Source organism: Staurois parvus, unplaced genomic scaffold (assembly GCF_062004578.1).
Source record: "Staurois parvus isolate SC_StPar_1 unplaced genomic scaffold, SC_StPar_1.0 ptg000390l, whole genome shotgun sequence".
Classification (NCBI taxonomy): domain Eukaryota; kingdom Metazoa; phylum Chordata; class Amphibia; order Anura; family Ranidae; genus Staurois; species Staurois parvus.
Genome location: NW_028318186.1, coordinates 7,263,583 through 7,288,465, shown reverse-complemented (window position 1 = coordinate 7,288,465; position 24,883 = coordinate 7,263,583). Strand labels below are relative to the sequence as shown.

General features: G+C 40.8%; 1 protein-coding gene across 1 annotated transcript in view; it reads right to left on the bottom strand.

Annotated features, from left to right (window-relative positions):
- Positions 1–24,883, bottom strand: part of CDC5L (cell division cycle 5 like) — a 93,285-nt gene that overhangs the window by 38,255 nt on the left and 30,147 nt on the right. Inside the window, exons 8-13 of the mRNA XM_089686060.1 lie at positions 24,608–24,796; positions 20,545–20,693; positions 10,407–10,569; positions 6,776–6,940; positions 4,848–4,928; positions 3,191–3,436 (exon numbers count right to left, since the gene is read on the bottom strand). Coding sequence (XP_089542186.1) covers positions 3,191–3,436; positions 4,848–4,928; positions 6,776–6,940; positions 10,407–10,569; positions 20,545–20,693; positions 24,608–24,796 — 993 coding nt within the window. The remainder of the gene's footprint in view (positions 1–3,190; positions 3,437–4,847; positions 4,929–6,775; positions 6,941–10,406; positions 10,570–20,544; positions 20,694–24,607; positions 24,797–24,883) is intronic.

Below are 24,883 nucleotides of genomic sequence, written 5' to 3'. Positions count from 1 at the left end.
ACAAGGGAAGCTTTTCAAAGCAAAAACATGATTAAACATATTAAATGCACATGTAATCTTATGGGAAGTTTTTTGTTTAAAAGAATGGTCTGGTGACAGGGTCTATTTAAATGTCTGTTCCACTTAAGAACATTTTCAATACCTTGGTGAATTCAAACCACAAACGATATCCAGTAGTTCTTAAAGCAATGGGGGGGGACCCCAATGAAACCAGATAGGTATACCAGATCAGTTAATAAATATTATAGTTCAGTTCACTTCAGGAATTTAAACAACACAGAGGTTTAATGACCAGTTTCCAATACATAAAATGGTATGCAAAGCAATATGATGGACACTTTACAACTCTAACCTGTAGTTTTTCAAGTAAAAGGGTTGATTTATTCAGTATCCCATTATCACCTTTATCTTCACAAATACTAAACTGCAGTTCTACATTTAGTTGTTTGATTGTTTTTCTAGTTCCTATCTTAATATTTTGTTTCTTCCTTATTGTGCTTCCTTTATATTCCCCTCTTGCTGGATATGACATCCTAACTGCAGGGGAATGTACACTTGTGTCTCCTGCTCTACTACAGACACTATTCTATACCCGGCTCTACTATAGACACTATTCTATACCCGGCTCTACTATAGACACTATTCCACACTCGGCTCTACTATAGACACTATTCTATACCCGGCTCTACTATAGACACTATTCTATACCCGGCTCTACTATAGACACTATTCTATACCCGGCTCTACTATAGACACTATTCTATACCCGGCTCTACTATAGACACTATTTCATATCCTGCTCTACTATAGACACTATTCCATATCCAGCTCTGCTATAGACACTATTCTATACCCTACTCTGCTATAGACACTAATGTAGGGAAAAAAATCACAGCAACTTTAATTAAATAAAATACACTATAGTTCCCCTTTTAATACTATAGGGCCTATAGGGTGCTTACAGTACCATTTATTTTTTAAATTGAAAATGGTGCAAGTAATATTTTAGCTTGAAAAGAGTTTGGTGCTTCATTTGCAAAATTCTGTCAAGGAAAAGGCATTGGAGCCAGCTGCACTGGACTGGTTCATTATTGCTGGTATTCTTAGTTAATGCAATATACACTGAAGGAAAAAAGTATTTGCTCCCCTGCTGTTTTTGAATGTTTGCCCACTCACAAAGAAATGATAAGTCTAAAAATCAAATGTTAGGTGTATTGTAACACAGAGATAGAATAGCAACAAATAATTCAAAAGAAATGCATGTCTAACAAATGATGCACTGATTTGCATGTTCATGAGGGAAATAAGTATTTGATCCCCTATCATTCAGCTCATTCAGCAGTCTCTTAAAGGGAGTGCTGCTAATCTCATTTTGTTACCTGTATAAAAGACACCTGTCCACAGGAGCAATCAAACAGATTCCAAACTCTCCACCATGGCAAAGACCAAAGAGCTGTCCAAGGATGTCAGGGACAAGATTGTAGACCTACACAAGGCTGGACTGGGCTACCAAACTATCGCCAAGCAGCTTGGTGAGAAGGTGACAACAGTTGGTGCAATCACTCACAAATGGAAGAAACACAAAACAACTGTCAGTCTCCCTAGGTCTGGTGCACCATGCAAGAGCGTCAATGATCATGAGAACGGTGAGGAATCATCCCAGAACTACACGTGAGGATCTTGCCAATGATCTCCAGGCAGCTGGGACCACAGTCACCAAGAAAACAATTGGTAACACACCACGCCGACAAGGATTGAAATCTTGCAGTGCCTGCAAGGTCCCTCTGCTCAAGAAAGCACATGTCCAGGCCCATCTGAAGTTTGCCACTGAACATCTGAATGATGCAGAGGAGGACTGGTTGAAAGTATTGTGGTCAGATGAGACCAAATTCGAGCTCTTTGGCATCAACTCAACTCGCCATGTTTGGAGGAGGAGGAGGAGGAATGCTGCCTATGACTCCAAGAACACCATCCCAACTGTCAAACACGGTGGTGGAAACATTCTGCTTTGGGGGTGTCTTTCTGCTAAGGGGAGAGGGCAACTGCACCGCATCAAAGGGACGATGGATGGGGCAATGTACAGGCAAATTTTGGGTGAGAACATTCTTCCCTCAGCTAGGGCATTGAAAATGGGTCGTAGATGGGTGTTCCAGCATGACAATGACCCAAAACACACGTCCAAGGCAACAAAGGAGCGGCTCGAGAAGAAGCACATTAAGGTCTTGGAGTGGCCTAGCCAGTCTCCAGACCTTAATCCGATTTTAAATCTGTGGAGGGAGCTGAATGTTCAAGTTGCCAAACGTCAACCACCAAACTTTAATGACTTGGAGAGGATCTGCCAAGAGGAGTGGGCCAAAATCCCTCCTGAGATGTGTGCAAAACTGGTGGCCAACTACAGAAAACGTCTGACCTCTGTGATTGCCAACAAGGGATTTGCCACCAAGTACTAAGTCATGTTTTGTGAAGGGGATCAAATACTTACTTCTCTCATGAACATGCAAATCAGAGCATCATTTGTTAGACATGCATTTCTTTTGAATTTTTTTGTTGCTATTCTGTCTCTCAGTGTTACAATACACCTACCATTTGATTTTTAGACTGATCATTTCTTTGTGAGTGGGCAAACATTTAAAATCAGCAGGGGATCAAATACTTATTTCCTTCACTATATCAAGTATTAGTCACAACAGGTGGACGTGTTTTGTAATGTTAATGACCATTTGTAACTTACTTCACTTCCTAGAGTACCAAAATTAGGGTGTAATAATGTGTGTATATAAATTCTGGGATATCTTACTGACCCGCTAGCAACTGAAGAAGTGACTTGGTAATTTAAAAAACATCTTCAACATTGCAGAACAAGCCCAGAATAGTTACTACTGGATATTCCATGACCTAACATCTGAGCAATAGATAGATACAAAATTCCACAACACTTCCCGCCCTGCTGTAATAAATTCAATAGTTAGCAGAAGCCCTAAAATAGTTTCTTTCATGAAAGAAACCACAGCTCTAGGACACATGACCAAATTATATTTAAAAATGTTATTGGTGCTGTCAGTTTATATTGGCTGACTAGCCTCCTTCCAGTAGACAATACGTGAACAAGTCCTGGGCATGTGGCACCCAACAGATAAAGGAAAACTTGGACAGTGAAGGAAAACTTTCAGTCGTATGATCTGTTACTTACGTATTTTTGCTCTTCTTGAGTTAGTTTTTCATATGGGCTCTGTTCCAAGTAGGTCACATGCTCAGCATTGGTGGTAACAGAGCTGGGCATCTTCCCTTTCCTGTTTGCTGCATTGTCACCGTACGGATTGTGGAGAGAGTCATAATGAAGCATTGTGATTATTTCCTTTTTGATCATCTCTTCAGCTTTCTGCAGATCCGTCAGTGGTGGCTCTACATTAAAAGGTCTCAGTATAGTTTCATTTACCTAGGATACAGAATAAACTGGATGGGAATTCCAAACTTTCAGCAGATAATGCCCAAATAAAACCTCCAAAGACATATAGGCCTAAGCACAGGTTTACAGCCCAGAATTTAGAGTAAAACTGGTATTTTGGGTAATCCCCTTCCCGTTGGCCATAGGCATATATGCAGCCTGACGAAAGTTGGTCTTTTTCAATGGGCCACATATATGCGCATCTCCTTTTGTGCTGGGACCACTCCACATGGTGCACTCCCAGCACAGAGACCGGGATCTCACCGAGAGCCCCGTGTCTCGTACTAAAAATGAGGACCCGGGACTTCTGGTTCTGGGTCACCTGATACTATGAGAACCTCTGACTGGCTATCACAGTAACAGTTACTGTGAGCCTGCCCTTGTGTTTATTTCCTCTTCTGAATGAAGAGAAAGATGCATTGTATCTTTCTATTCTTGCAGGAGAGGAAGATACACACAAAAGTGTGTAAAAAAAATAAAAATAAAATAGAATAAAACATTTAACAAAGAATTAAAAAAAAGAGAAAAATAACAAGATCAAGGTTTGCCAGGGTTAGTGTTAGGGTCCAGGTCAGGGTCAAAGGTCACATTAGCATATTTTAGGTAGAATAAAAAAACAAAACAAAAAAACAGCACATTTTTAAAATGTGTCATTAGCGTTACTGTGCTTTTGGCAGGATAAAAAAAGAAACAAACAAAAAAAAGCGCACCATCGATTCTGGGCCCTACTATGTGTACAAACAACCACTATATACACATGTGGTATCGTTGTGATCGTCAGGAGCAGAATTTATTTATGGTTGTTCTTTGGTGGTAAATTAGAGTAATAGCAAGAAATATGCAGCTAAATTAAAAAAAAAATATTTTACTATTTTGGGCCAGTCTTCCTTAACAAAAGAAAAAACAAACACAAGAGATATTTTACCATTTACCATCAAAGTAAGCCCAATTTGTCCTGAAAAAAACAAGGTATAACATATATATATATATATATATATATATATATATATATATATATGAATAATTGTGCTTAGGCATATTAACATTTGTTTTACCCTCCGGCACTAAGGGGTTAAACAAACCCAAAAGGATTTGCTGGAAAATTTAGGATTTAGGATTTGCAAGTCCTAAAAGATTAAAAAAAAAGAAAAAAAAAGTGGGTAATTAATTCTGACTCTTCCTACGGTCTATGGAAATGCATACTCAATCGTCTAAAGAGGTGTCATATGGATCTTCATTTAGACTGAATGGTTTCTGAATTCTGAAAAAACTGCCTCTGCATAACCAGAATAGTCCATTTTTCACACATCAAGTTTCCTTTAATTTTTATAAGTTTTTTATTCCTCAATTTTTAGAACTCCTTTTGGTGAGTGCAACAAGAAAAAGTACTGGTATTGCTCACCTCTGATGGTCTGGGCAAATCCCTCTGTACTGCTCGGTGCCGTTGTTTTAACTCTTTTGCCCGCTGTGCATCTCTAATTGCCTAAGAAACAATCAATAACAATCAATCACATTATTCAGAGACTATCTTTTTGAAAAATATATTCTCTAATATGAAAAAAGCACATCTTAAAGTTAAAAAAAAAATCAATGATTCATGCAAAATATTTTAGAAAACTTCAGTATACACATATTTATGGAGTTGTAACAACTCAAGGAAAGGCGGTATTAGGGGTGGTAGAGGTCTACCTTGCACAAACAGCATTAACCATAAGGGTAGAGAATTTATGTTACACTCCTGTTGACAATGTTCACAGAAAAGGTGCTCAACATGTGGAAATAAAAGAAAAGGTAAAATATTAAACATGATTCAAAGGAAACGCTAAAAAGAACTCAAAATACACCATACTTTCCCTTTAAAGCGCATGTCCAGTCAAAGCTTTTTAAGTTGTGGATAGAGCGGGGAAAGGTCTCTCCATTTACCCTCACATCCTGTGCTACTTACAAGGTTTCGTCACACAGAGAGGAGATTAAACCTCCAATGGAAACAAATAAAAATGCTTATTGGTAGGGCAGGGGAAGGCTAAAGCCTCTGTTAGGTATTTATTGCTGCACCTTGCAGATTTTTCCCTCACTTCCTGTCTGATAAATCATTGCCAGAACAGGAAGTGAAGGTAAATCTCTTTCAGAGTCCCAGATAGCAGTAAAACTAGACAGGTTTTTTTTTAATTTTTTTTTTTTAAACCTTGCTTGAGGTGATTGCAGTCACGTTAGTGCACTTTTGACAGAAACAATCCAGTGCCGTTTTTTTTTTAAATGCAGTAACATATAATTTTTGATGACAAGTTTTCATGTTGTACACCCGTCTTTAAGGTCTGAGCAGTACTAACACATTCTGCTAAAACTTTTTGTATTATGGACGGTAGTCAATTTTTTTTTTTTTCTTTTAAGTTTTGATTTGAGAAACACCAAGAGGCATCTAATGCAATCTATCCATACACAATGCTAAGCTATTGCCTCATAATTAGCAGCAGGGTTATCCGCCTATGGAAACGCTCCTTCAGTTGGCCTCACTATCAGGCAGGCAGTCAAATAGCCAATTGAAGTAGCTCCCACGGCAGTCTGACAATGCTGCTGCTAATTGCAAGGCAGTGACTTAGCGTTGTCACCTTGAAACAGAAGTGCTACTTTTAGCAGGATGTCATGGTACAGAAGATTCACCAAAAAAAGTTTAAAAGGATAAGTTCACCTTTTTAGGCAAAAACAATAAATGCACATTTTTTTTGCGGTAAAAATAATGTGCATTTATTATTTTTGTCTACAGTTTTCAAGCAGGTCCCCTGCAGACCTGTCAGAATATTTGCTTGCCATACGGGATGCACAAACAAGCAGATATTCTGACAGGAAGCTTCAATGAACTACCACGGCACTCCACAGCACTGTGGTAGATCATTGAAAACTACAAGCCGACAGTCGCTTAGGCTGTCGGGACTTGCAGTTCATTCATTCATGTAAGTTCGTGAATGAATGATCTGGCCGTGTGGGCGGAGCCACGCACGGCCGCACGCTTTTCAAATTTGACATATGGTACGGGGAGTCTTCTCCCATTACTATCTGTCAGAGGGAGGGGGAGGCTGCGGGGGCAGCAGCTGCAGCTATGTTACATGTTCCACCCTAAAAATGGGTGGAACATGTAACATGTTCCCAAACTTAACCTTTAAGAAAAATGTATACAGGGAGACATGATGTCAAAAAAGATACTGAAAAACAGATTTAGGCTTTACATATACCGAGATTTTAAAATGAGTACAAAAAAATTTTAGAGATGGTCCTTTGTGTGAGACAACATTCAATGCCTTTCTTCTAGGCTATACACAGAATGATCCCCACCTGTTTGCGAGACTCTACATCTGCTGCATCTTCTACAAATGTCTCTTCATTGTCGCGCTCTTCTAGTTCCTTCTCAGCATTTTCTGGCAGGACAATCTCAAAGTCATTTTTTGGGGTTGGCAGAGACATTAAACCCAGGCGTAGATGTTCTCGCGATTCTCTTTCCTGTGGACATATAATGAGATGCATTATAGATCTAGCTGGCAAACATTCGATTTACTGAACAGCAAAACAGGTTACAGTGAAGGCCATCAGCTTAGGACCTAAACCAGTGTTTCTCAGTTCTAGAAAAGTATCTACTCCTTTATAAAATCCACTTTTTGCCAAGTACCCCCTTGACTTGTACATTACTAGCATCTTAAATCTGTATAGTTTTCCAAATAATACCTTATGTATTTAAATATCTAAAAGTATTTGTCAAGATCTGATTTATATTATTTCCTGCTAAAACTCTACCCTAGATTCATTTTCTTTTTTTTATTTATTGGGAAGGGACTGACAAGTCTCCAAGTTGATCCTGTAACTCTGTTTTCTGTTGCTTATTACAGTTTTTTTCTTTTAGTAGTAAATCATTAAGTACCTAAATCTCACAACCGACAACCCAAAAAATAAAACAGTCTGTGTTTTCACCACTGGTAGATAAAGGAAAATCAATAAAGTGCCCAACAAAAATGTAATGATGTACACAAAGTTCAAAGAAACGTTTGCTTCCAGTCTTTGCTCTCTTTCAGAGCTAGAACCTCCTATAGAAACAACACTGGTGTGTCGTTACCTGGCTCTTTCCATTGCAGCAACCTCCCATCTGGCCACTACATCACTAACAAGTTACTCAGCAGTAGGGACACAGTGATCTAGCGGTGGTGGAACACACACATTGGGACACAGACATCCATAGATACTGAAGATTCTAGTGGTGGATCTCACTATTCAAGAGAGCAAAGACTGGAATCAACTTGCACGCTAACAATTATGTGTATAGTTTACAATGCTGTGCTTTTATTTATTTATTTTTACAGGAATGACAGTGTCTCATTAATAGTCCATATTGAATGCTAGAAGTGGAGTCATGATGCCAGAATCTGCAGGGTCTGAACAGAGGCTTGATCCTGGGTATATAGCACATCACCTCTAAATATTTCAACTATGTATTTGGCTATTTGGTTAGATTTCAGCTTTAATGTAGAACTATAGGCAAAACTTTTTTTTTCATTTTGGAGAGAGTAAGGGAGGGTTATAACCCGTCAGTTCTTTGCTATCTGTGTCGCATTGGGGAGATTTACTTTCACTTCCTGTCCCATAGCCAAAACAGGAAGAAAATTTCTGCAAATTAAGGTAACTCCTTAGGGACCCCCAGAACTGGTGTCCCTATAGGAAAATTTCCCTTCTACTACTTTTCTGGGTACAGCCCAAAATTTAGGGGTTCTTTTATTTTCACTTTTGATGAGAACGGTAAACGGGACCAATCGAGAGGGAGAATCTTCCTAGTGGGGGCACACACTCTACTCTGTCCAAAACTAAAAAAACTTTTGCCTGTAGTTATACTTTAACCTCTTCCCCACTGCCATATAGTAGAATTACTGCTACAGGGCAGGAGGACTACGCAAAATCACGTATACATATATATATATATACACATACATACACACACACACACACACACACACACACACACACACACACACACATATATATATATATATATACACACACACGTGATTTTGCGTAGTCCTGCTGCCCTGTAGCAGTAATTCTACTATATGGCAGTGGGGAAGAGGTTAAAGTATAACTACAGGCAAAAAAATTTTTAGTTTTGGACAGAGTAGTATAACTACAGGCAAAACTGTATATATATATATATATATATATATATATATATATACACACACACATACACACATACACACACACACACATATATATATAAATATATACACACACACATACATACACACACTTGATTTGCATTTCCGAGTAGGGGGTGCGAGCGCCGCCCTACACGCGCCGCCATTGGACTTAGCCCTCCCTAGGAAAGGGTGATTCTTTAATTGCGGCCTCGGCTGTCAATCACTGGGTCCTGGCTGGAGATTCTCTGCCGGCACCCGGTGGTCACCGAGTTGCACTGACAGAGGAGAGACCTGTGTGTAAACAACAGGTCTCTCTCCTCCCAGCAAGAACATGCTGCTGTGTATGTCTCTGCACAGCAGAGACATACACAGCAGCATGTTTCCCTAGTAAAACACACACAACACAATGTAAAAAAGCACACAGTTAACTCTTTGATTGCCCCAGATGTTAACCCCTTCCTTCCCAGTGTCATTAGTACAGGGTCAGTGCTTTTTATTAGCGCTGATCACTGTATTAGTGTCATTGGGATGTCAGTGGCAGTTAGTTCCCAGTGTCAGAATGCCCACCGCAGTCGCTGATCGCCACCATTACTAGTATAAAAAAACTAAAACTAAAAATCCCAGTATATATACCGCCATTTGTAGACGCTATAGCTTTCACGAAATCCAATTAATTTACACGTATTGGGATTTTTTTTTTTTTTTACCAAAGACACGTCGCAGAATACATTTTGGCCTAAATTTATTACGAAATTTGAATTTTTAAATTCTTTTTTACTGGATATGTTTTATAACAAAAAGTCAAAAATTGTTTTCTTTTTTCAAAATAGTCGGTCTTTTTTTTTTTATAGCGCAAATAAAAAAACCATACAGGTGATCAAATACCATCAAAATAAAGCTCTATTTGTGGGGAAAAAAAGGACAGACATTTCATTTAATGTACAGCGTTGCATGACCACGCAATTGTCAGTCAAAGTAATGCAGCGCTGTATTGCAAAAAATGGCCTGGTCAGGAAGGGGGGTTAATCCTCCGGAGGGCAAGTGATTAAAGATGCAAAAATAAAGTCCTCTGCAGTTAATCCTTTGATCCATCATTCAGAGGACCTTTGTACTTCAGGACCAATTTTTCATTTAAGGATATACTGCAAAGAGCCAAAGTACACTGCAGCAGTTATGCAGCAATGAACATCTGAAGAATAGCATAGGTCAGTGCATAGACAGTGGGGTTGATTTACTGAAACTGAAGAGTGCAAAATCTGGTGCGCGGTGCATGGTAGCCAATCAGCTTCTAACTTCAACTCATTCAATTAAGGTCTGACAAAAAAAAAAAAAAAACCTGTAAGCCGATTGGTTTCTATCCAGAGCTGCACCAGATTATGCATGCTCTTCTTTTAGTAAATTACCTCCAATGTCTTCACAAAAAGTGTGCAAGGTCACTTTAGAAAGGAGCCAGCATGATGCAGAGATCAACCCTTGTGTTCGGTTTCTGGTCTCAATGCATGAAAGTTCCTGACCGCAGAGCTCTAGCTCTGACTCAGCAAACTGTGTGCTGGACCACACAGAGAACAAGTAAAAGTAGAAAGACTTTTCTACTCAGGATGAAAAAAAAGCCAAAAACTTTGCACACCTTTTGGTGAACTTGGAATGTGTTTAGGTAACTTAAACTGAAAGTTAAATTAGGTTTTAACTACAGTCTGGGGAAGAACTTTCCTAAGAATAGACCGCAAACTGTTCTACAGAAAGTCAAAACATAGTGAAACAACAAAAGACATAATACGTGATTTTACCAATTGCTTTATGTAAGCTGGGTCATTATAATCTACCGATCCGTCCTCTGGATTTATGTTCAGCTTGTCTCGCAGTGGTGTTCTACCTGGTGTGGCACCGATAACTGGCTTTGGAGTCATGCCACCACGAGGGGTTAAACCCTCAGAGGTCTGAGAGGGTGTTCTAGAAAAGGAGTACACGAATCATGAAGATGTCTAACAGAGATCAAAAAAAGACTGCAAAATAGTAAGTATAAATTTTAACACATAACCAGAGTGAATACTAGTCAGGATGTTGCTTTGTTTTAAATATTAACGAATCAGGCAAAAACCAATGGGAACCTAGTGGACTGAGTTAGCTCATTGGCTTCTGATTAAGTCTTGAATACTTCAGCAGTGTGATTTCTCTATCCACCTGGGAATTTGAAAGCAAATGCCCACATTTGCATGTCCCATCTCCTATAGTTACATTGTTCAGAATATAAAATTAATACAATTTTAGCAAGGGAAATGGGAACCACTCTCAATGGTTACTGGAGATGTGTAGATCAAGAAACTCAGAATGTGTGAGAGATAAAAAACTATTTAGGGGTTTAACATCTGCCAAAAAAATAAAAAAACAAAATCAGTCTTGGGTGGACTGACTCTTTAAAAGAGAAACTGCAACCAAAACAGTTTTTATCCTGAGCAAAATAAAATGAGAGTTTTTCAATCCAAGGGTCTTTGTGGTTGTCTGGAACACTGAGATCTGCTCCCACAAAAACATTGTATATGATTCAAAGTCCAACTACTACTACTATTATAATATAGAGCCAACAGTTTGAGTGGCATTTTACAACATAAAGCGAGACAAAACAGCAAGAATACAATTCAATACAAGAGGGTTAAGAGGACCCTTATCATGGGAGCTTACAATCTAATAAGGAGGGGCTAGTGAAACAAAATATAAAACAACTAAGGGATTAACTAATGGGAGAAAAAAAAAAAAGATTCAGTTATTCGCTGAAGGCAGGATAGGCTTCCCTGTAGAGGTGAGTTTTCAGGGATTACCTAAAAGTGTATAGAGTTGGAGAAAGCTGGACAGATTGGGGTAGGGAGTTTCAGAGGATGGGAGAGGCTCTAGAAAAGTCCTGGAGACAAGCATAGGAGGAGGAGACAAGGGAGCTTGAGAGCAGGTGGTCTTGGGAGGAGTGGAGATGACAGTTTGGGTGATATTTGGAGACACGATTGGTGATACAGCTCAGGGCAGAGTTACAAATGGCTTTGTATGTTAATATTTGGAATTTTATTTGTTGGGCAATTGGAAGCAGGAGGAGGGACTGGCATAGAGGGGTGGCAGACATTGATAGGTTGATATGGTAGGTGAGTCTGGCAGGAGCATTCATGTTAGACTGAAGAGGGGATAGCATGCGAAGACGTAGGTCTGTGACGAGGGAGTTACAATAGTCAAGGTGAGAGATAAAGGAGTGAATGCTTAGTGGTTTCAACGGTTAAAAATGGGTGTATTTTGGAGATGTTATGGAGATGAATTCAACAAGATTTGGACAGCGATTGGATTTGGGACTTGAAGGACAGGTCATTGCATGATTGATCTTGATGGAGAAGTCAGGAAAGGGGGCACAGGCAGGAGGGAATATTATGAGCTCACTTATAGAAAGATTGAGTTTGAGGAAGTGGTGTGATATCCATGTGATATGTCAGCTAATAATTTTAGTGATGCCAGAGGAGACTGAAGGAGTGAGGCGAGGGGTAGAGAAATAGATTTGGGTGTCATCAGCATAGAGATGGTACTGGCAGCATGGGAGTTTATCAAGTGACCAGGGGAGGACATGTAGATGGAGAAGAATGGGTCCGAGGACAGAACCTTGGGGGACCCCTACAGAAAGAGTAAGTGGAGGTGAGGAGACAGAGTTATAGGTAACATTGACGGAGTGCTGTAATAGGTAGGAGGAGAACCAGGAAAGAACAGAGTATTGAAGGACAAGAGAGTGGAGTTTTTTTGAGGAGGGAAGGGATGGTCAACAGTATCAAAGGCAGCAGAAAGGTATAGTTGTATGAGTATGGAGAGGTGACCATTGGTTTTAGCAGTTAGTAAATCATTAGTGAGTTTTACTAGGGCAGTTTCAGTGCAGTGAGTGCAAACCAGACTGTAAGGGGTCAAAAAGGATGCTGTCAATGAGATAGGAGCTTAGACAGTTGTGGACTAAGCGTTCTTACAGTAGGTACATGTGAGCAAGGAAATGGGTTTTAAGTTGTTCAGACTGGTGGGGTCCAGTAATGTTAAGTATTGGGGTGCTCAGTGTATGTTTCAGTAGGGAGGGAGAAGTGCCAGTAGAGAGGGAGAGATTGAAGATGTGAGTGAGGCAGCATAGAAGAGGAGGGTGGCCATAGTAGTTGTGAGGGAACAGGGTCCAGCAGACAGGTGGTAAGGTGAGCTTCTGAGAAAAGTGTAGCAACCTCTTCAGTAGTAGCAAGGTCAAAAGAGGAAAGTATTGAGTGTGGTTTTATACAGATTATGTTAAGTAGGATAGATATCCGTGTAGTGGAGATCCCCCACAAATTGCATCAGACTTATTTTTTTAAGTGACTGGCAATCTCATGAGCATGGAGTTACTGGGTGGAGGTGATGGTGGTGGAGAAAGTAGAGAGTTAAAAGTAGAGAAGAGACGATGAGGGCAGAATGACAGAGTACTAATGGCAGTGAAAAATTAGGCTTGTTTGGCAGCATGGAGGTAACTACTAGGCTATGTTACACACCTACGCAGAAACCACTAGAGTATGCCCACTGTAACTTCTAGCGTTATAAAGTAACAACCGCAGACCCTAAAAATTCTTTTCTCTTATTTGATTACTTTTGGTCTGTAAAAACACTATTGAAAGTGTACCATTCTGTGATAAGTGCAAAAAATACCTACTGACCTTGCCTAAATAATACCAATTGATCTAGCCTAAAATCTCGTGAGCTAATAACATTTTGAGTTCTCTGACTATGGTGACCTATCAGTTAGCATGGTTCCCATTAGTCCCTGGATTAGAGAACCCCTTCGCCTTGTAACTCTTAAAACACTCTCTGTTCTAGAGTGACCACTACTGTCAATTTTTCAAATGTACAGGCACTATATTAGGGAATTCTAGAACTGCAACACATCATATTGTAAGATTTTGTACTCACCATAAAATGCTTTCCTCAGGTAACATACTGAGCTTTAATATTAACATTTTAGAGCTTAAAAACATTATATTTTGAGAACGTTCAAAGCGTCAGAAACGAAAAATAAAATTTTCGTACTCACCCTTTCTCAGAGACCATTGAGGGACAAATCGAGGGGAGGGACACCACAACACTAGCAAACAAGTCCAACAAGAGTAAACCCAAAAATAGGAAAAACAAGGGCACTAAATAGCTGCTTGCAGAACTTTTTGGCCAAAACTATCATCCACAGTGGCAGATACATCCACCCCACAAAACTTACAGAATATGTGAATAGAAGACCAGATCACAGCCTTGCAGCTAAGTCACAGAGATCTGAGAACTAAAAGTCCAAGAAGTACTCACTGCTTTCGGTGAAGTGGACATTACCAGAAGAAGGAGGCAACTCATATTCCTGCACAAATCCACTTTGGAAGAGTGGACCTGGAAGCAGAGAAACTCTGATTGAACAAAACAGGAATCGGTCTGCTTAAAAGAAGGTAAACCCTGATGGCCCTCACTAAATTCAGACAATAGAGAGAGGTATCCTTGAGGTGAACTGGAACTGGACACAACAAAGGAAACACAATATCCTCATTAAAGCAAAATGTAGAGATGACTTAGAGCAAAAAAGGAGGTCCTTGGCCTCAAAAAAACATTGTCATGTAAAATCAATGCTGATAACTCAGACTCTTCTATCCTAAGTGATGGCCACAAGAAAAGCTACCTTACAGGACAGCGTTAAGGAAGTGTCCTGAATAGGGTTCAAAATAGGGCCACAAAATAGATTGGGGTGAAGATTAAAAAGCGAGTGCAACATGTGCAATTGCTTGAATGAAATCAAGAATCAGTGAACTATTAGAAAGAGGACTTTAAAAAGGAGCATCCAGGGCAGACATGTGACCCTTGATGGTGCTAAGGGCTAAATGTTGTTCTACCCCCAAATGTATGACTCAAGAAAAATACATGTGAAAATCCCTAAAGCCTCATTTTAACATCCCCATTAATGTGAAAAACCCAGCTGCATCCCAACTCTTCAACCTAACCTCATTTGCCTTAACACAATGGACAAAGTCCTCCCAATGCATACCACAGAAAATATTATGGATTAATAATAAACCTGAGTTTTTATTAATCTAGCTTTAGTTGGTTACCCTAACCCAAATGTGAGCCAAGCATGGAAAAATCAAATCAGTAGCTTTTACTGAAGGAGTCCTGGTATGTTGTGGGAATACTTGTTATCCATGGATCCCCCAGGAACAGGAAGGATGGTGTTATTTATCCACCTTGGCACCAGTAATGGATGTTATGGGACACACAGTGATGCTTTACTGGCTAGTAGTCATACCCAATATCCTTTGAAACGTAGGCATGAGTGGAAATTGTTTAAAACAGAAGACCAAGCCTGGTCATGGTTCCCTACATGGACTGGGTGGGGGGTAGAATTGATGAGAAGGTTAAATAATTATTCACATATTATGGATCAGATTATAAATCAAACACAACTAGAAGTGAATCTAGAATCTTTTGAATGTTGAACTTGAAAGCTGAAAACAGATGCTCATGAATTAAATGAAAATAGAACAAATGGGTGCAGCATTGACCAGGCTGTGTGAGTGAGCTATGAGTGTTGTACATGGATACATAACATATCTGCTGAAATTCCAGATTACTATGAAGTCATTGAGAATCATAGAGCCCAGGTAAATGCTTTAGAAGCTTGAGCTCGATCCATAGCCGACGATGGCAGGAACCCTTTTAAAGGGTTGGGAAGTTTTGGAGATATTTTTGGATGGTTTAAGTAGGCATGCTGATTTTGTTATGTCTTTTACTAATATTTATGATTTATGCTGTTGCTAAATTTTGTATGTGTATTTTTGACAAGCTTTTAAAGAACCCGGATGCATATTGGAAACAACTGTGAAATCTGACGTGTTGTCACTAGGTGACAAAAGAGAGGAACTGTAAGTAAATATGTCTTATTAACTGGCATCCATTTTTGCATTTTGTATACTGCAAACCATTTCTAGATGTGTCAACAGTTCGTTTCGGTTTTGAGTTTTGCTTGTAACTTCTCTCTCGTTTCTGGAGTTTAGTTTCTATCCTCAGTAAACGGAACCACCTTATATGGTAGTTATCAACCATTTGCAGTTTCTGTTCTCCACGTAACTATACTGATAAAGAGTGGAATGTTTTATTGGTCATCCTAAAATTAAGCAACACCCACTGAGTTCTGTATAACAGTTCTTGTCTTGCATTAAACTTTCAGAGCTTTAGCTTGCACACTTTGGTGACTGGAGCTTTATTTCTCCTAGGCGTGGTAGGGAAAATAAACAGGGACAGTTTGGGCTACAGACAGGAATTGATCCTTACACATACTCTTAATACTTGACCTCTCTGCGGCTTTTGATACTGTTGACCATCCCCTCTTCATCCAAAAATTCCACTCTCTTGGCCTTCGAGACTCTGCGCTCTCCTGGTTCTCCTCCTACCTATCGCAGCAATCCTTCAGTGTTACCTATAACTCTGTCTCCTCCTCTCCACTTCCTCTTTCTGTAGTGGTCCCTCATGGTTCTATCCTTGGACCCCTTTTCTTCTCAATCTACACCTCCTCCCTTGGTCACTTGATAAACTCTCATGGCTTTAAAGTACAATCTCTATGCTGATGACGCACAAATCTTTCTACTCCTCACCCCTTCAGTCTTCTCTCGCATTACTAACCTACTAAGTCACATATCAGCACGGATGTCACTCTACTTCCTCAAACTAAATCTTTCCAAAATGGAGCTCATACTATTCCCTCCAGCCCATGCCCCCTACCTTGACTTCTCCATCAAGATCAGTAACACAATCATCAGTCCCTCCCCTCATGCCTTGGTACTAGGTGTAATCCTAGACTCCCATCTGCCCTTTCAGGCCCAAATCCAATCACTGTCCAAATCTTGTAGACTTCACCTCCGCAACATCTCCATGATATGCCCATTTTTAACCACCAAAACCACTAAGCATCTTTTTCACTTCCTTGTTATCTCTTGCCTTGACTATTGTAACTCCCTCCTCATTGGCCTACCTTATCACCGGTTATCCCCTCTTCAGTCCATCATGAATGCTGCTGCCAGACTCATCCACCTTACGAACCGTTCCATTATCTGCCATCATTCTCGGACAATCCCTCCACTGGCTTCCCATTGCCCAACGAATAAAATTTAAAACATTAACAAATAACATATAAAGCCATTTAAAACTCTGCCCCAAATGACATCACCAATCTTGTCTCCAAATATCACCCAAACCGTCCTCTCCGCTCATCCCACAACCTCCTGCTCTCTAGCTCCCTTCCTCCCATGCTTGTCTTCAGGACTTCTCCAGAACCTCCCACATCCTCTGGAACGCTCTACCCCAATCTATCTGACTATCGCCTACTCTGACCACTTTTAGGCGATCTCTGAAAACCTCTCTCTTCAGGGAAACCTATCCTGCTTTCAGCTAATAATGGAATCTTGTATTCCTCCTATCAGTTCTTTCTCCCAGTTATTACCTTTTGTACCACCAGCCCTTCCCACTTATATTGTAAGCTCCAAGGAGCAGGGCCCTCCTAGTCCTTTTGTATTGAACTGTATTGTTGCTGTATTGTCCCCCTTTATACTGTAAAGCGCTGAGCAAACTGTTGCTGCTATATAAATCCTGTATAATAATAATAATTGTACGCTCACCCCACTCTGTCATATTATGTGGCCTACCACTTCGTGGTTGAGTTGCTGTTCCCATTTGCTTCCACTTTGATATAATACCACTAACAGTTGACTGTGGAATATTTAGTAACAAGGACATTTCAAGGATGGACTCATTGCACAGGAGGCAACCTATCACGGTACAATGCTTGAATTCACGGAGTTTGACCCATTCTTTCACAAATGTTTGTAGAAGCAGTCTGCATGCCTAGGTGCTTGATTTTATACACTGGTGGCCATGGAGGTGATTGGAACACCAGAATCCAATGATTTGGATCTCCCAATACATTTGGCAATACAGGCGTACCTCGGTTTATGATCGGCTCGGTTAACATCATTTTTGAATTACGGATGAAAATCCATTGAAAATAATGCCTCAGTTTACAAATTGTTTTCGCAATAAGAAGCGTTTATAGCACCGGCCCTTTGCCTTTAAAGTGCACTCTATAAAGAGTTTTGAACAGATAAGACTTTTTTTTTACTTTTTTCTGACCACCGAAACTGATTAATTGGTTTTCAATTAATTTACTAATTGTTTTTTAATGATGTCCCTGTACAGAATTTATGCCTTTAAAGTGCACTTATTAAAGAGTTTTGGACAGATAAAAAGACTTTTTTAAACTTTTTTCTGACCTCTGGAACGGAGTTTTCAATGTATTCCTATGGGAAACCGCATTTCGATTTACAAATTTTTTGCAATATGAAACATCCCGCAGAACGCATTAAATTCGTAAACCCTGGTATGCCTGTATAGTGTATGTTCCAGAACACCTCTCAATGGGGAGACCATTTTTCCAGGTCCAGACCTCATTTGCTAAGAAAAATGTGCCTGCTAGATGTCCACTTTGGGAATGTGCACAGCAGAGATCACTGGAAAATAAAATTCTAACGACAACTGGATAGAATCTACCTCTGTTGCCACAACACTCCTGGTGCCCCTGATTGATGTAGGCCACAACTGTGGCATCGTCTGACTGAACCAGGACCAGATGAGGGGGGAGAGGTCAGAAGGGAAGTCCAGAAAAGTAATGACATCACTAACAACTCCGGGAGTCCTCCAGAGACCAACAACCTTGAAAAGATAGATGGTCCAAAACTCTGCTCCAACCCAGAAGGCTGGAGTCCATTGTGACAATCTTCTAACATAGGGGAATAATAAAAGTTTGCCCTCCAACAATTCCAGAGACAGCAACCACCATGATAGAGGCACCTTGGTTTGAGGATGTAACCAGATCATATCATCCAAAGACTGGACTTGTTCCACTCTATTAGGATGTTTTGCTGTAAAGTTGTGGCACTGAATTAAGCAAAAGGAGCCGCTTCAAAAGTGGATACCTCAATCCCAGAAGTAGCATGAAGCTCCAAGGGGAACACAGACATAGGGATTGAAGCTGCTGAATCTGACTCTGCAGTTTCTCCAGATGTAGGAAGACCTTGGCCTAAAAGGTATCCACAAGGCGGCCCAAGTAAGTACTCCAAACAATATGACAGAATCTATAAATATACAAATGCAGCGCTTCAAAGAGTGATAAACACAGTCCAGTGAAAGAAGTGCTCCGTGATTCCTAGTGCAAATGGTGGAAATTTACACTAACCAGATAGCGTAAAATTATACGCATGTGTGTATATATCCTGTGGAATCCCCTTCTCCACTCAGATCTGGTCAAAAGAATAGCCGGAAAAGGTAGGTATCCTGCGCCCTCGTGTGGTGAAAGAGTGGTCCAGCAGGTCACAGTGATGCCAATCTGAGAAAAGCCTCCCCCGTCTCAGGAGATCCTTAGGGGCTGTGAAAATGGAAGAAGCTCCTCACAGGAGACACAGGGGAGTACTCATAGTGTAGTAGAAAAGGCTTTATTTTAAAACATCTGTGCACAATGAACAGGGTATAGGTGGGTATAGGTGGGACCCAGGACGCCATTGACACTAAGCCGCCGGTGCCACGAGGAGGCCCGGCGGCCATCTGTGATATCAAGGGGTCAGTGTGTTTCATCCATATCTGCCTATACCCTGTTCATTGTGCACAGATGTTTTAAAATAAAGCCTTTTCTACTACACTATGAGTACTCCCCTGTGTCTCCTGTGAGGAGCTTCTTCCATTTTCACAGCCCCTAAGGATCTCCTGAGACGGGGGAGGCTTTTCTCAGATTGGCATCACTCTGACCTGCTGGACCACTCTTTCACCACACGAGGGCGCAGGATACCTACCTTTTCCGGCTATTCTTTTGACCAGATCTGAGTGGAGAAGGGGATTCCACAGGATATATACACACATGCGTATAATTTTATGCTATCTGGTTAGTGTAAATTTCCACCATTTGCACTAGGAATCACGGAGCACTTCTTTCACTGGACTGTGTTTATCACTCTTTGAAGCGCTGCATTTGTATATTTATGTATTGTGGGACTTTATATGCGTTTTCCTTTTATGTTCAGCTGCTGCCACCAGTATTGAGCGCTTACTGTATATTTTTCTTAATATGACAGAATCAAAGATGACTTTGTCAAGTTCAGTATCAATGCAAAGTTCTCCAAGGTCTGCACTGAAACTGACACACTGGCATCCAAGGTCACAGGAGTCTGTTCACGCAGTTGCAGATTATAGAGATATGTGATGACTGGAATACAGAGACAAAGAAATCCCAGAACCAACACAAGGACATTTGTGAACACTCTTGGGGTCAAAGCAAGGTTGAAGAGAAGAGCCACAAACTGTTAACGGTTGTCATCCATGGCAAAGTGAAGAAATCGAAGCGAAAAATACAGCAGAAAGGAAGGCGCCATCCATTCTCCTAAGGACACTAAGCATAACTGAGCAGGTTTGAAGTGGGAGGAGTTATAGCCTCTAGGGGACTGGTCCTCAGATTCTAATTTTGCTAGTGTCCATTTCTCCTATAGATGGCAGGAAATCCTTGGTTGCTTTTGATAATAATGCTGTATCCCTTAAGGGACGATAGAGAGATTTAAATAAGTGCAGTCAGTATACAGATACCATAGACTGGAGTCCCACTTTAAGCAATCAAGAAGAATGATATACGTTTGGTGTATATAATTGTACGTTTTGAGCAGTAATCTACACACAGCATAAATGAGTCATCTGGTTATTAAATGTGTATAACTTTAAAACTTCAACAGCCTTGTAAGTGCCTTGCTACCATGACTACCACTGGGATGAGCTGTTGGATCAGCAAGAAAAGCAACCCTTTAGTCGATTACAAATAAGCAGAATGGGTATTCTCACCTGAATGGTGTGGACAGCACCGTGTTTGGGGTCTGCACCACTTGTCGCTGTGGAGTTACCCCTGAGAAATCACTTTCGTGGAGGGGCGTGTTAAGCCCACCTTTTAAAGGGGTATCAACATTTGTAAGTGCCATCAAGTTCTGGGCTTCCTGCAAAATACATAAAGATCACATCATGTTTACCAAATCCTCAGTTATATTTGATGCTCACTGTAGAATAAACATTTAGATTTGTTAGCACAGAAGAAAAATGCACAGAAACAAGTGCAGTCCAGATAGTGGGCCTGCTGGGTAATTATAGGTTACTGTATACTGCATTACCGGGTCTCAGTGAATATTGTTTAATTGTAATGAATGTTTCATTTTAATAACATATTGAGCCTTGGATATAGGGAATCTGGAGGATGTGTCACTGCAGTGGACAGCACAGAAGCACATATTGGTACAGTGGCAGTGGGTACTGGTGAAAGCAGTGGTGCAGTGACAATTAGCACAGAGGTGGATGCTGGTGCAGTGGCAACTGAAGCTTATGCATGTGGGAGAGGGGGCATGAGGGGGTTGGTATGCAGGTGTGGGGTGGGAAAAGTAGAACGGGGGTCAGCAGAACTGGTGAAGGCATGGGGGGAGGGGGGTGAAAGCACAGCGGTGTGAAGTTTGTTGGCACTGTGGGGAGTGCAAGCACAGTGGTTAGAGGGGTAGAGGTACTAGGGCTGTGGTGGTGAGGGGGTGGTTACAGGAGCTTCCAGCTGTAAATTTATATGCACTCTTCTTGGCCAGCAGCACAGTTCAAGCAGGGAAGTTGGGGGTGTGAGCTGCCAGGCAGGAGATTACATTGCCTACGTAAGTCACAGCAGAAGCGACAGGACCAAAAATAATCCCACTGTAAACACACACCTTCTACAGGGACCACAGTATGTACCTGCAGCTGGGTATGGCTGTTGTGGATGGCACATTCTATTGTGCATGTGTAGTAGCAACAGTGTTATTACCTTCCTGCTGCTATTGTGCATGTGCCAGGTATTGGAACTATTTTGGTTTATCCCAAAGTCTCTTCATTACCCTCAAAGTGGACCTGACATTTAGTGACAAGCCTGACATTGGCTAATCTGCAGCAATTAGCTCCCAGTACAGAAGTCTCCCATCACAAATAAGTTATTAGCAGTTGCAACATGCCACATGATCTACTGAAAGGGATGCAAATAAGTTATTAGCAGTGGGAGACTTTTTATACCAGAAGCCGACTGCCAGTATATATGGAGAATGGAGGTTAAAAGACGGAGGCACCGTCACTAAATATACAGTCACATGTGCAAACAGCAGGATGTACCAACAACAGGTAAATGTTTTGGTGAAAAGCTGGTAGACTCGGTACCAGAACTGTATGTGTATACAGTGGAGGATGGAAAGGGGAAAAGTAACATTCAGAAAATACTGCCTGAAAGTTTTCTTATCTTATAAGTTAAAGTCAATTATAAGGCATTGTGTAATAAATTACATGACGATTCTTTTGGCAACAAACCTAATAAACTCCGCCTCAAAAAATATTTGCCAAGATCTAAAACATATGATATAGCAGTTGAGATTTAATATGCGGGGAGTATCAGAAAAACAAAAGGAAAGCACATACTACCTGCCATTTTGGAAAAGCCCCTCCTAAACCCTCATAATCCACACATGGCCAATAGTGCAGATCAAATACTGCCAACCTGCACCCGACACTGCATTCACACATGATGGAAGGAACACTGCTAGATGCAAACACTACCTAGCCAAGCATTGCTAGTGAAAAGATATACACTATATTGCCAAAAGTATTGGGATGCCTGTCTTTACACGCACATAAACTTTAATGGCATCCCAGTCTTAGTCCGTAGGGTTCAATATTGAGTTGGCCCACCCTTTGCAGCTATAACAGCTTCAACTCTTCTGGGAAGACTGTCCACAAGATTTAGGAGTGTGTCTATGGGAATGTTTGACCATTCTTCCAGAAGCACATCTGAGGTCAGGCACTGATGTCGGACAAGGAGGCCTAGATTGCAATCTCTAATTCATCCCAAAGGTGTTCTATCGGGTAGAGGTCAGGACTCTGTGCAGGTCAGTCAAGTTCCTCCACCCCAAACTCGCTCATCCATGTCTTTATGGACCTTGCTTTGTGCACTGGTGCGCAGTCATGTTGGAACAGGAAGGGGCATTCCTCAAACTCTTCCCACAAAGTAGGGAACATGAAATTGTCTAAAATGTCTTGGTATGCTGATGCCTTAAGAGTTCCCTTCACTGGAACTAAGGTCAAGCCCAACCCCTGAAAAACAACCCCACACCATGATCCCCCCTCCACCAAACTTTACACTTGGCACAGTGCAGTCAGGAGAGTACAGTTGTCCTGGCAACTGCTAAACCTAGACATGTCCATCAGATTGCCAGACAGAGAAGCGTGATTCGTAATTCCAGAGAACACATCTCCACTGCTCTAGAGTCCAGTGGCGGTGCGCTTTACACCACTGGATCTGACGCTTTCCATTGTACTTGGTGGTGTAAGGCTTGGATGCAGCTGCTCGGCCATGGAAACCCATTCCATGAAGTTCTCTACGCACTGTTGTGCTAATCTGAAGGCCACTTGGAGGTCTTCAGCTATTGACTCTGCAGACAGTTAAGCGACTTCTGCTCACTGTGCGCTTCAGCATGTGCTGACCCCGCTCTGTCATTTTATGCGGCCTAACACTTCGTGGCTGAGTTGCTGTTGTTCCCAGTTGCTTGCACTTTGTTATAACACCACTAAACAGCTGATCGCGGAATATTTAGTAACAAGGAAAATTCACAGATGGATGTATTGCACAGGTGGCAACCTATCACGGGACCACGCTTGGAGTCACTGAGCTCCTGAGAGCGACCCATTCTTTCAAAAATGTTTGTAGAAGCAGTCTGCATGCCTAGGTGCTTGATTTTATACACCTGTGGCCATGGAGGTGATTGGAACACCTGAATCCAATGATTTGGAGGGCTGTCCCAATACTTTTGGCAATATAGTGTATGTGTCTGTGACTGAGAATTGAAGTTATATTAAAACATAATGAATTGGGTGATACAAAGCCCAACATTACCTGATGTCTGTTACAAATAAATGTCAGCTTTGCCTTTCAGAACATCCAAGGCTCAGTCATAAAAGCGGTTTATTATATGCTGCATCAATTATTTGCATACACCTCTAGGTGTCTATACTTTATACCAACAAGTATTTTTTTTTAACTTCATACCTTTATTGGGTTTAGTGGTAGATGCATAAGTACTGTGATGGATATGGTAAAATGCCTATCTGGTTTCCTGTTGAATATATACATTTTTCACCTATCTACTTTTATACTTTTTCATATTTATAAATATAAATATAGATGTTGTGTGTATATCTATTGTATGCTGGGCTTTGTAGTCCTCCTTAACTCAAAAATGTTTGTTCAGCAATGTTCTCGACCCCTCCCGTCGAGCTGTGAAGATCTTGCAATTGCACCTTGAATATGTGAGGGAGTGAAGAGATAACGAGCGACAACCAAGCTTCAAGCAACAAGTTCCTGCCTTCTTTCTGTATTTCAGCCAACCAAAATGTGTCTTTTAGATTGTGACTGTTTTTTTATATTATAATGACGTATACCCTATTGTTCTCTGTGTGTAAAGGTTAAGCACCGCCCTGCAATAAACAGAGATGAGGAAGTGGTTAAACTGGACAGTTGTCAGTGTGATCATTTTCCGGCGTGCACGTGCAATCCATTTCTCAAAATTAGGAGAGCAAAATTAGCAGATATCCAAACCTGAACCCGATTGTGGCTCACAACCCCTTCAGTACAACACATCATGAAAGGGTATCACATAATAAAGAAGGTAAATGTCGCAGACCATTTTTGTTTTCTTTTTAAATTGACAGTGTCTAATTCAGGCAGTAAAGAAAATGGGGAGAAGTGAGGTTACAAAATGAAAATTCATGGTTAGATTTCAGATTTGCGATTCAGTGGTCATAATAATTTACATTTCAGTTTGGTCATAATGCACTGCCAATTTAAAAATGTCTAGATTACCTGCAAGATGCGGTCCTGTGCGGCAGGAGTTTTGGGCGTCCTCAAGGCGATGCTGTTATTGGCAACATTATATTCAGAAAGCAAGGTGCTGGATGCAGAGTTTGTGATTCCAGATTCCTCTGCTGTCTGGCGGGCAAGCTCACTGGCCTGGCCAATCTTTACTACTTCCTCCAGCTCTGCGTCCGATATCTGAAGAGAAAAAAAAAAGGTACATTTCCTTAAAGCGCAATTTATATTTCTGCAACAGAAAAAAAGATTCGAATTCCAGTTGCTAGA